We start from the raw sequence: 12,408 nt of genomic DNA, 5'->3' as shown, positions 1-12,408 counted from the left end.
GAACCCATAGTTAGTTTTAGACTATCAGGTCTCCAGGGTGATCAGCCTCCCACCTTTTCATAACACCTCAACCCACCTGTGTCATTCTGCTGGAATGAATGATTAGTAATTCTCATTTTGCATGTTTCCTAGATCCCCAGACTCCTGACCTGTCACTTCAAGTGCTCTTTCACATAAATAAAATTTGGCATATTCACTTTAGAACAGTTATGAAGGTTCTTGGTGGGAGGTATGTAATGGATGGCTAGGTAAGAAGCAAAGACCCTTCCAGCCCAATATCTCCTGTTGCACAGGAACTGGTGCCCATGGATGCTTAGGGAAAGAGTGTAAGAACAGGACAATTGTGTCCAGTTTCTGTAACTCGCAATTTAGAAATTTACTGAAGAAGAGACTGTGTTTATATCATTGCATGTAATAGCTCCCAGTACACCTTTTCCCCATAAAGTTGGCTTTTTGACTTAATTCTTTTGATGAAAACAGTTAAAGGGCACATGAAGACCAGGCAAATTAAAGCTTATGTATATGTTGAGTGACAGAATTTTTAAACAAGGCAGATGAAGCCCCAGTGAATATGTTGTAGGGAACAACCACACATTGGCTGGAGACATGAAGAGAGGAATTGACAAAATGGGATGATATATCTTTTCTGTCTCCAGTTTCATGATCAGATGATAAATCTGATTTTGGCTTGTATTGTTTATGCAGCCTGAATAAGGCTGTCATACTAAGTCACAGCCTTATAGATAATCTTTTATATGTTTGCTTTATATTATTTTTCCTTCTGTCTCCTGTAAGAGGCCAGGGAATCCCCTGATAACAGATCCTTCCCATCTTTCGCCTTGCTGGATATGAGACATAAACCAGCAAAGCACTAACAGCCCACTGTACAACTTTAATTCCAGGCTATAATACAGATGAGGCATTACCTTCATGCCTGACACAGCCAAGGTGTTTTTCAGTCGGTATTTGCCATCCTTCTGGGGGTATGTGTACAGCAGAACATCATTCATCTATATGAAGAGAAAGACAAAATCAATAATTTGCAATATGGCTTGCAGTCCTGCCTATTACTCCTGGGGAGCAATACCCAGAACAAGCAGTAACTTGATGAACTGCTAGGACTGCTACTAAAGACAGGCCCAAGACACACAACTTGAGATCAAGACCTGCATTTCCACAAGACTCTGGGGAGTCTGCCTCCAGGATTTCGATTTCTTCCCATTTTTGACTGTTGCTAATGGCTAAGCAAGTAGATAATCAGCTCTTTTTTTTAATTCAGCTTGGGTGAAACAGCTACTTGTTTCAAGGGCAATACCATGTTCATGTTGGGAAGGCACGCTCTGCATTTACTACCTGTCAATATCAACTAACTGCCCAGGATGCTGGAGCTCTGATTCTCTCAGGGTCCCCCTGACAGTGAAACTGTGGTGAGGCGAGGGGTAGGGCTGGGCTTCATGGACTTCCATTTTCTGGGAAAAAAAGAAGTGGAGGTGAGGAGAGGTGCTGCCGTCTGGAGGAACGTTTCAGGGAAGAATGATTCAGATATTTGAGAGCAGTAAGTGAACTTCACTGCTAGCAGAACTTGCCTAGACATCTGACAGCTTTGCTGAATCTGTGGGCTGCAGCAGAGACCATGGGAGGGCAAAAATGGGAAACATTTTTTCATTTTATGAGGAAAAAAAATCTGTACCTTAACACCCCAAATATTTCCATAGTTCGCAAAGCTTCTTGCAGAATGTATGTTTTTCAGCTTCAGTACTAAATGGGATCACATCATCTCTGCTGTTTGCCTAACCTAATCATAGGCATTATTGCAGCCTTTTACCTTTGTGCCAACAAACAAATAAATGAAACAGCAGAACTGGACCTTGTAGGTCTTTGCTGGCCTCCCCTTACTACTAAGTATTGGTGGGCCTTAACATTGCCAAAGTAATGCTTTTGTGTATGTGTTCTCTGCTTTACTTGAATGAGCAGATCGTGTTCTCTTGTTGTCTTTCCCAGGCCTCCCACATCAGTACCAATATACATAAACTCAGTCAGCTCCTTGATTACTGTACTGGGATACTATGAACAAAGATGCGCAAGGCAATGTAAAACCAAGGCTTAAGTAATACTGTATGATGCCAGAGAGAAGGCATCTTAAATGCAGAAGTTCTCAAGAAATTAAAAAGTAGACAGAAATCAGCTTCCCTTGGATTACTCTGTGACTAACGCATTTAAATATAGCCGATTGGATGGTAATAATATTATATTTTGGGTGGAAAACTGTGATAAAGAGAGATGCAGAGAAGGGAAGAAACTAAGGAATGATTTGGCAATAAAATAATGTATTCTGTATGACTGGAATTGTTGGGGTCTTGACAGTACTGCCTGACCACATAAAACTGCTGGTATAAAATTTTCACTGATTTGCTTGCCTAAAAAAACGGAAAGTGGAGCCTTACGGATGTTTTCTTTAAAGGTCATAGTTCAGCTTTCTTACAGAGCAGGAACAATGGTTAAAGAAAAATGACATGGAATTAATACTCATGGGATCAAATCCGTATCACGTTGGACTTAACAGCAAAACTGTTGTTGCCTTTATTAGGGTTATGAGTTCACTTGTGGGCACCAGTTTATTTAGTAGCTGTTTGATTCACAGCAAATCAGGCTTATGTGCCCATCTTTAAAATGCAGATTCCCATTAACATGAGGCAAAATATACTGAAGAGTGACTTTCCCCAAAACCTAAATTTCAAATTTTACTACTTTTAAAGATTGAATTGAGTTTACTGAGTAGGATCCGCTAGTATTTTTGTAGAAAATGCTGAAACATTTCATTCTAACATTTTAAAAGGATTCCCATGCTCTCTTGGATTGCCCACTCTTCTGTGTATTTCTCTGTGTCCTTCTAGTAAGTCTTAACTCATGTGGAATTTAAAGCCCTTTTAATATAATACTTCTCAACTGAGGATACTAAAGCATACTATCAAGTCAGAACAGGAGTCTCATGTTCTCTTCTCTGTAACAACACCACAATAGAATTGTGGAACAATTTCTCTTTTGCAACAAAACAATAGAATTTCCTTAGAACAAGGTGACTAATGGCTTGTCACAGAGTTTTTTCTGTGATTTACGTATTGCTCTATAAATTACCCTCCATGCTAACATTAATCCAGTGAGCACAGTGACACCTGCAGAATACTGACCACATGATGATTCCCAGTTTAACCATGAATATGCATAACCAGAAAATTCATCACAACCTAGTGCACACTGAACATCTAAGGAGGCTAAGGTAGAAAAAACTGAGCAAATGTAAACCTTTCAGTGGAAAGCAGATGCAAGGTATTTTTGCTTGATATTACTAGTAGCAACTAGGACTCCAGCAGCCAGGCAGGAAAAGGTAAAAAGTCAGGCAGACTTTATTGCTAACATTAAGAGGATACTCTGTGAAATAAGAGAATGCTAGTGAAATCTCATATTTTCATAGTGATTCTGCTGTCTCCTGAATGTTCAAAGGATTACATGAGAAAACAGGACTTCATCTACCACTCATCAGTGCCAGTACTTAAGGCTTGTTTCAAACCACACAAAAAGTTAACTAGTTATGGGCACTCTAAGAGAGATTTTCAGGATTCTGGCATAATGTGCTACTGGGTTTCTTCAACAGCAAACCCCATTTATTTATTTAAAAAGTTACATATTTCCTTAAAAAGCATGTCTTTCTTTTATTACGGTTGATTATGGATGACACCCTGGTGCATACTGTTGTTATGACAGCTCTGGTTAATATCCCAAGTTTTTGTTAAACATTAATGATGACTTTGCTTTATAATTGCCCATTGGGGTTTTTTTCCCTCCTTCTGTTTTTCTCCCCCACGATATATAGTGGTGGGCTGTGACTCTGAGGTCCCACCAGCCGCAGCTTGACACAATGAAATTAGGGCAAGTATTTCAAAGCTTGCTAAGCAACGCACACATATTCATGAAGAAAGAAAGGGTTTGCACTCACTGCTCTCTCCTTTGCCACATGCACACTGGAGACCTGAGTGGTGGCTATATGAATGGTATAGACAGAACTAGCTAGCATCAGTACCAGTGGTTTCATGCATCCTCCTGCTTCATACTGCGCACTGTTCCCTGAAGCAGTGAGGACTGGGCCATGGTAAAAGCTGATCTTGCAGCCCCTCAGGAATCTGTGGTAGAGGAGATTGACTGCTACAACCCCCAGGGGAGTTCCCATAAGTCCATGGGCTTCAGACCCACTTCCTGTTTGCCAGAAAATGTTTGAATAATTGGGATCCCTGAACTACTCAGATACTGATATAGGAGCAAACATTCCTACTCTGCACTGCTCCATGCACACACACAGTCCCCAAAACAACAGTTGATAACACAGAGAAAGAAGGTTACATCTGCTCTTTAATTTTTTTTCTGTTACTACTCCCCAGCTTCTTTTTATAATTCCCTCTGTTGTGATGGGAACCCAGTAACATGAGAGGTCAGTACAAGTTTTCTAACCTACAGTGTCCATATTTATTGATCCAAACAAGTTTATCTACACCCTGCTGAACTGCTGGCATCCATACGTAATGCACTCTCTGTGTAAAAGCTCCTACCACGTTTGGTTTTTCTGAATGTTTTAAAGGGTAGTTCATTATGAACCCTGTGTTGTTCTATTCAAGTCTGCATTAAACATCCCCTCAGTGTCAGTGGAGAAGCTTGAATGTGTGCTGGGGCAGCATTTTCCAAGCTCTGACTCCAAAACCTCCTATACTGCTGTCCTGCCAGCTAGAGCATTAAACAGTCTCCCATTTAGTAGCACCCCACTTGCAACACAAGCAGCCTTTGTAGAAAAATTCTTGGAAGGGTGAGATAAAAGACAGTGTCTGAGTTGCAAAGTCCTGTGGTTGGGGGGCAGCTAGGGGGCCTGCCAGTGTCAGCAGCCCATACTGTGCTGCAAAAAGGCCCCAACATCCTTGTAAACAGAGACTGGACTCAGGAAACAGGCGCACAGCAAAACTCACCAAACATCCTGCCAGGAAACACCAGATTCAACAATACCAGCAGCCTGCACAAAACAGCCAGCTCAAGTAACCTTGTGATACACACAATATACACCCGCAGAAACATATGCACATCAAAAGACCCTAAATGTGTGTCCTACACACTCATGCCTGTATGGGCTGCGCGCAGACATACAAAGCTCGTGATGAGCATATATTCAGAGCACAAGCCCACAAACCACCAAAGCACACCCTGAATGCATAGGCCAAGTAGGAGTCTGGCATGCACCCGATTTTTATAGCATATTCTAACTACAACTTTAGTTTGGTGGGCTCATCTCCGGGGTTGTCCAGGGGTTAAATTCTCAGGGTTATCCTTCAGTGTATACTCTTCCACTAAAATTCCCTCCAGGTCCTGGGCTCGACTTAGCTTTGGTCAGAGTAAGTTCATTACTAAGAATTTCAGAAAATGCTGTTCATGTAAAAACCTGTTTTGGGTAGCTAAGTTGAATACACTTTTTTCATTCAAAGATGAACCAAACTATACCTATACATGTTAGCTTCTGGTGACCTTTTGAGTCGCAGCTGACATGTGAAACATCAAAAAAAGCCAGTTCTGAAAGGGTTTTTTTGATTAATACATTAGGACAAATTCTCTACCTGAGTTTTGCCAGTGACTTCAAAGAATTATGATATGGCCCTTAGAAGATAAGGGCTTTAAATAACTGCAATTTTAAGACGCAGTGTTTAGGAGATTATTCTAGTCTTGGGATTGTGTAGATTTGGGTTGTTTTTTTTTTTTCCACACAGTGTCCCCAGGTATCCAAATCAAGACAGCATGTGGGTTGGGCTAGATGCACTGGCAGGGGGAAGGATATGTTCATGCAGGCCTTGGCTGTTACAAAAAGGTGTAGGACCTTAAGACTATGCGAAGATGAAAATACGTTGACATAGCTATGCGGTAGTTGTCTTAATGTATCCACCGGCTAAATATTCCATTAAGCAATGCATGAGTGGTCGTAGCATGAGCGGTGGTGGCACAAAGGAGAATCTACACCATTAGCAGTGACAAGTGAATAATGCAAAACCATTCAGGTGTTAATACAGGAATTACCATATTCCATGGTGACTCGCTTTCCTGCGATTTCACCATACATGGCATTGCTCTGCAACCTGAGGAGCTTTTGGGGTAGAGGCGGCTGAGAAAAAAAATCACTGAACGCAAAGGCAGATAGATATTTGACAGCAAGTTTCAAACTGTTTCTAAGATCCAATCATCCCCTCCCCAGGCCATCAGGAAACATAATACAGGAAGCCTGAAGTGGTTGCAACTTTAGTGTGTTAGACCAGGAGAGAAACCAGTTTTATGTGTCTCTTGGTTCTTGAAAGTGACCACTATGATTTAGTCTAGCTCCACCACATACTTTGCATGACAGCACATTTGGTCACAGTTTGCCTTTCTGACTGAAAGGAAGAAAAAATACTGTTTCTGAATACTGAGAGCGTCTATTAACAACAGGACATTGGCTACTGTAATGTCTCCAGCTGCCAAGAGACACTTCTCTCTTTGCAGTTAACATCCGGGTTTGAGCAGCTGAACTCTTCCCAGGAATCAAAAATAGTTCCCAAAGTAGAAAGTGCCAGAAAGTAACTGGCTTTCTTTGTTCCAGTAATACTTTCAGCCTCTTGTGACCTTCAAGCTGATACAACCATTTTGGTCTACCTGAAATTTATCTCAAGTTTAAATTACTTTCACCTGATTTCTGATCTTCCGTTTAAATTCTATCAGTTATAATAGCTAGGTTTGTGACACTTCAGTATTTGCTATAGTAGCGGGTTATGATGGCAGTTACAAACACACTGGAAGATAAAATGGTAACTTCTTGAAATTTGGTCCCAGCTTTAGCCACAACTCCAAAATGTTTTTGTAATACTAGCAAAGGTGAATGTTTAAGAGGAGAGAACAGTAAGGAAGCAAGTATCATCTGTTACGGAGTGGTCATCAGTAGGCTTCAGAGTTACTACTGCTGAGAACACTGTTTCTTAAGACCAACTCCTGGAGATTCTAGCATGGCTATTTTCCCTTGTCTGCAACAAAGTCATGATTTTGACATTTATTGCTGTTTTTACAGTCCATTGATGCTGGCTCAGTAAAACAGCACTGCAGCAATCTCATATTTGAAGATTTGGGTGAAATCCATCACTTGCAGTACATGAAAGTCTGAATTTTCACAGAAACCGATGAAGCTATCAGAAAAACACAGTTCCACTGTGTCCCATCCCATCTGATCTTTGATTATGACTGCAATATATGATCAACGAGGCATCCACTCATGCACAAATAGGCAATATTAATAAGGGAGAGCAATGAGAAGAATTAATGGCAAAATGTATGACTTCTATAGCAAGCCATCTCTTCTCCTTATAATGGTCCCAGGGTGAAAAGCTGTCAGCACTTATAGAGGCCACAGCAAATACGGATTCCAGGCATGTAAGTAATTTATTTTAAAATAAATTCTGCAAACAGTACTTTAACGTTAATAGCAGCAGTAATGGTCAGTTCTTTATGGCTCTTTTCTGGAAAGGAGCTGTAAAGAATTTTTCAAACATTAACAGGTAAGCAGGTAACAAACTCCTAAGACACAGGCAAGTCTTATTTTCCCCTTCATACCGACAAATGCATAAAAATGCCAGTGGTTATACAATAAGCTACCTGAAAAGTTGAGAACAGAGCTCAGGAGCCTGGAGTCTCAGATACTCTCTAACTGCTCAGTGTGGTGTGTAATGCAAAACAGAAAGCATGAGTGTTAATAACCTATCTCCAAAACAGTGCTTTTTCATCTGTTATGATTTGCAAATACTTGCAATTTTTGCAGTAGGGTTGTGGAGTATTGTGAAGGGTATTCCAGCCAGCTGATGAAAGGTTCATTTTTCTTACCTATCTTAGAAGAATTTTGCAAACCGTCATTGAAAACTCTTGCTCTAATCAACAGGAAGCTGGAGGTGTGTGTTCAGAGGGACTATATCGAGGCAATGCACACAGTTATCAGGTAATTTACATAGATTTGGACAGCAGGAACTAAAACCCAGTGCTTGACCTTCAAGGATACAAATCTCTCCCAAGTGAATCCAAAGTACACTTTCATAAACTTTAGCAGTATGTTGTTCTATGTTGCTTCTATCAGATCTACTAAGGCCTTAGGGTTGGACTTTCAAGTGTGAAGCTTAATTGCTCAAAGTATTCAGGAGCTCCCATCCTCCTGATTACCTTGGAAACTTCCACTCCTTTGCACAATTATGGCCTACACAAGGCTCTGTGTAGCTGTGGTACAAATGGAGGGCTGCACAGCCCATATTCCTGTATGCAAGGCCAATGGGACATGCGTGAAAAGGGCTACAGCCCTGTTAGCAACAGAAACTGACTCACCACATTACTGCTGATGGTTAAATGACTTGAAGCCTAAAAGTTTCTGCCAGGGTTCAGGGATGCATAAGTGCAGGAGAAGATAGAAGAGAGACAGTAAAAATATAAAAGAAATCTTACCAAGAACAAATGCCGAGGGTGCCTGTTTTTGCCAGAGACTTTCATCAGCGTTCCCTCTTTAACAAAGATCTGAAGGAGAAAACAGCAGATTGTAATCCTGAGGCTTCTCATTCTGAACTTACTGAGAAAAGAGAGTATTCCTCCTGGGGACAGAGCTACTCTAACTGCTTTCATCAGCACAGGAAGAGATAGATACCTCAACAATTGCTTTTAGCGTTAGTCCTTATGATCTGACTCAGTCTTAGCCCTGCTGCTCTTCACGGCTTGCATTTGTATCAGTACTGAATGGGTTGGAAACCCACTTCTCCTCAGCCCACTGCTTCTGCACCGTGGACTGTGCTCAGAGGTGACTGTCACAGATTGCAAAACTAACATGTAATGGGCTTCAGAAAAGAATTCTGTCTTTAAAAGTCCTCTAAAATAGACAGACCAAAAAGAAAAGCATAACCTTGGTTTTCAGCATGCTACATCCACATAACTATGCCTGCATACATAATCTGCACACATTTGCAAACACAATACTTTTTTGGTCCATATTGTTACTATATATGTAGATAGGACTATGTATGTAAGCAGCTAAACCAGCATACTAGAACTTGATTGCGATAACATTTGAGAAGGTTGAGAATAACTCAACTGCATCAGTAGGTTAACAGTCATCTACTCTTTCAAATGGAGAACAGAATCTGGTGTAGTTTTCCATTCTAGAAAAATTTACAATCAAAGAGACCAATCCCGCAAATTCTGTATGCTGGATTTTGCAGAATTTGTTAAAATGTTACCTGGCAAGGACAAGTGAGAATACTGATGTTAGAGAAAAAATAGAGGTTGATTGCAGTATTTGGTTGATGAGGATTCTTACGCTACGGGCATGCATGCTTTGAAAATTGCTTCATGAATTTTGCTAAAGATATTGGTGGACTGAAGGGAAATCTAGAGTTGCAGAACTCAAGAAAGAAATCTTTTGAAGTGTAGAGGCAGGTTGGAGCTGAGGAAACTGGACAGGTTTGAAAGCCAGGAGAAGAAATTTGCATTTGATGTGGATGGCAAGACAGAGCTATACACTCTCCTACATTCCTGTTCATGTGTGGCTTAAAAATTATGTCTTACATTAAAAGTATCACTGGGTAATGGTGAGAATAAAAATTTGAAAACAAATAATTTCCCCTGATTTAAGGCTGTTACCCAGCCAAATAAAATTCTGAGCCTTTCCAGCCTGCAAGCAATTCCTGCTAGTGTTGCAACCTTTCAACAGCAGTGTATAGGGAGGAAAAAGGCAGCTCCATCAAAAAACACTACACATGGGGTGGCTGAGGACAGCTGGAGTCAAAAGTCGAATGGCAGCTCTGTGTAAAAGCAGGGGCAATGCATGTCTTCCCAGCCTGAAGCTCTCAGTACGTCTTTGCACACTACCAGAGTGATGGCTTTTTACACACACCAGTGCTCCAATTCTTATCACAGTAGCTTAGTGTCCTGGTTTCGGCTGGGATAGAGTTAATTTTCTTCCTGATAGCTGGTATAGTGCTGTGTTTTGGATTTGGGATGAAAATAATGTTGATAACATTCTGATGTTTTTAGTTGTTGTTAATCAGTCAAGGACTTTGCAGCTTCCCATGCCCTGGCCTGCCAGTGAGAAGGCGGGTGGTGCACAGGGAGCTGGGAGGGGGCACAGCCAGGACAGCTGACCCAAACTGGCCAAAGGGATATTCCATACCATAAGACATCATGCTTGGTATATAAACTGGGGGAGTTGGCTGGGGCGGTGCTGTGGCTTGGGAACTAACTGGGCATTGGTCAGTGCGTGGTGAGCTGTGCATCATTTGTTGTGTATATTCTTTTATCATTATTGTTATCATTATTATTATTATCTTCTTTTTCTGTCCTTTTGAACTGTCTTTATCTTGACCCATGAGTTCTACCTTTTTTTTTTGTTTTCCAATTCTTTCCCCCATCCCATTGCAGGGAGGGGGTGAGTGAATGGCTGTGTGGTTGTTTTAGTTACCTGCCCAGTTAAACCACAACACTCAGTAAACAACACCTGTAGATGTCTGAAATCTGGCCATCCACATAATCAGAGATATTGCTGGACAGAAATGATGCCCTTATCAGCATAGGTCTGCCTGCAACACTCACCCTTCCTGGCTGGAGGAGGCCGCTCTGCCCTCTCACACTGTGCTCAATGTGTACCAGCTTCTGCAAGTTTTCCTGGGGGAGAGAAATAGCATTTAGGAGACTGCATGGTGACCATTCTTTAGACAAGCAGGCAAACCTTCCCTCATGCCTCCTCACCATTTTATTTTTCCAAAAGTGGTATTACAGAACTAGGTTTCTGAGAGAACTGAGCCCAGGGATTTTATACCCAAAAAGCCTTTTTCCAGCCTTACAGGTTTTATAAAACCTCATCACCTGCATTCAAATCTGCTGTGGCTTTCTACAGTCCTGTTACCTCTGATACCTCAGTTCACCTTCAAAAGGGCTTGCTAACTCCATATGGTATTTATACATTGGCCTCTTTGCTGCCTTTCTTGCTCTGGGAACTAATAAACTGGAAGCAGAGACAAAGTACAGTATCTGCTCCAAATGCCCATGCATTAGTGGCATGACACAGATAATCTAAAACATGCTTTGATACTCTAAAACTGTTGCTATGATTGTCTGGAGGTTTATGTTCTGTGATAATGGATTAATGGCTTGGCTATAGGTCATTTGGAAGGTTAACTAGTAAGCAGGCAATGAAGCTTTTGATGCTTTGCAAAAATCAGGAGGTTCATTATCAAACTCTGATACTATTAACTGTCTTAAAGCCTGGCGTTAAAGCACAGTCAGTAGGCACTGGCATGTGGCATGAACTTGTCTATGAAAATGGTAAATAAGATTAATCCAGCTAAACCTGTACTGTCATAAAAAACACATGGTATTGGAGGAATATACAAAGGAGGAAGAAGGGATATCTGTACCTTTGCCATAGTGCTAGAGTCTTTTCAAATCTCCTTCCATTAAGACTGGTAAAACTGGGGCTTGTATATAGGATTCATCTGTGATTTTATCTGGTTGGAACAGTAGAATGGGCTATACAGCAGCAATGAGTCATCACTGGAATATGTCTAGAAATTAGATGTCTCTTGTCTAAATTAGCCATTGACTCCTAAGTCCTCAGTTACACACCCAGATAAACTACAGACTAAGGACCATATTTGATACAGCTTCATGACCTGGCAGCCTTTGACTACAGTTTTCTGCTATGACAGATAATGGTCTGTTTTCCTATGCTCCATTGACTGGCATTAAGATACCCCTGGGCTTAGACTCGATTAGATTGTACAATGAATCTGCCTGATACAAATCAGTGCTGTCTACAGAATCAGCTAATTAAGAAGGCTATCACATATACCAGAAGGAGCATGTCCATGTCAACATGATGGTCTGTCAAGGCTAATTTACCCTGGATTTCAGCTAAGACAATTAATAGACCTGTCTCAGTTTGCTTTTTGAGTTAAGCCTGAAATACCTCTGTATGTTACTGCCCTGGTGAAATATTACAGTCGTTTAGCATGTTACTAAGTTTAATTCTTAATCAGTAACTGCATATCAAACATACGGAAACACCTACAATCCTTGGCCAGCACAGAACTGCATTGTGACCATGTAATATAACTGGCAATTAACACATTTTCAAGAATTTCAGCCGCCGAGTATCTCTTCTGCAATGCGGGAAGTAACAAATGGAATTTTTCAGGTCACTTCTAAAATACTACAGGCCAACAAAATGGAAACAAAATGTATAAACTAATAGCACAGGAAATAGCAGGGATCATGGAGCAACTGACATTTGCAACAGACATTTGCAAAGGACTTTCCCATCACTAAAGGGTATTT

At 40.9% G+C, this 12,408-nt stretch overlaps 1 protein-coding gene across 1 annotated transcript in view; it reads right to left on the bottom strand.

Annotated features, from left to right (window-relative positions):
* The window catches only part of FGD5 (FYVE, RhoGEF and PH domain containing 5), a gene marked incomplete at both ends in the record, with an annotated part of 112,380 nt that overhangs the window by 15,065 nt on the left and 84,907 nt on the right, over positions 1–12,408 (bottom strand). The window contains 3 exons of the mRNA XM_082004560.1: positions 927–1,010; positions 8,533–8,601; positions 10,666–10,737. Coding sequence (XP_081860686.1) covers positions 927–1,010; positions 8,533–8,601; positions 10,666–10,737 — 225 coding nt within the window. The remainder of the gene's footprint in view (positions 1–926; positions 1,011–8,532; positions 8,602–10,665; positions 10,738–12,408) is intronic.

This window comes from Phaethon aethereus (genome assembly GCF_964289735.1).
Source record: "Phaethon aethereus genome assembly, chromosome: 11".
In the NCBI taxonomy this organism is placed as follows: Eukaryota; Metazoa; Chordata; class Aves; order Phaethontiformes; family Phaethontidae; genus Phaethon; species Phaethon aethereus.
This window is presented reverse-complemented; position numbering and strand designations above follow the sequence as displayed.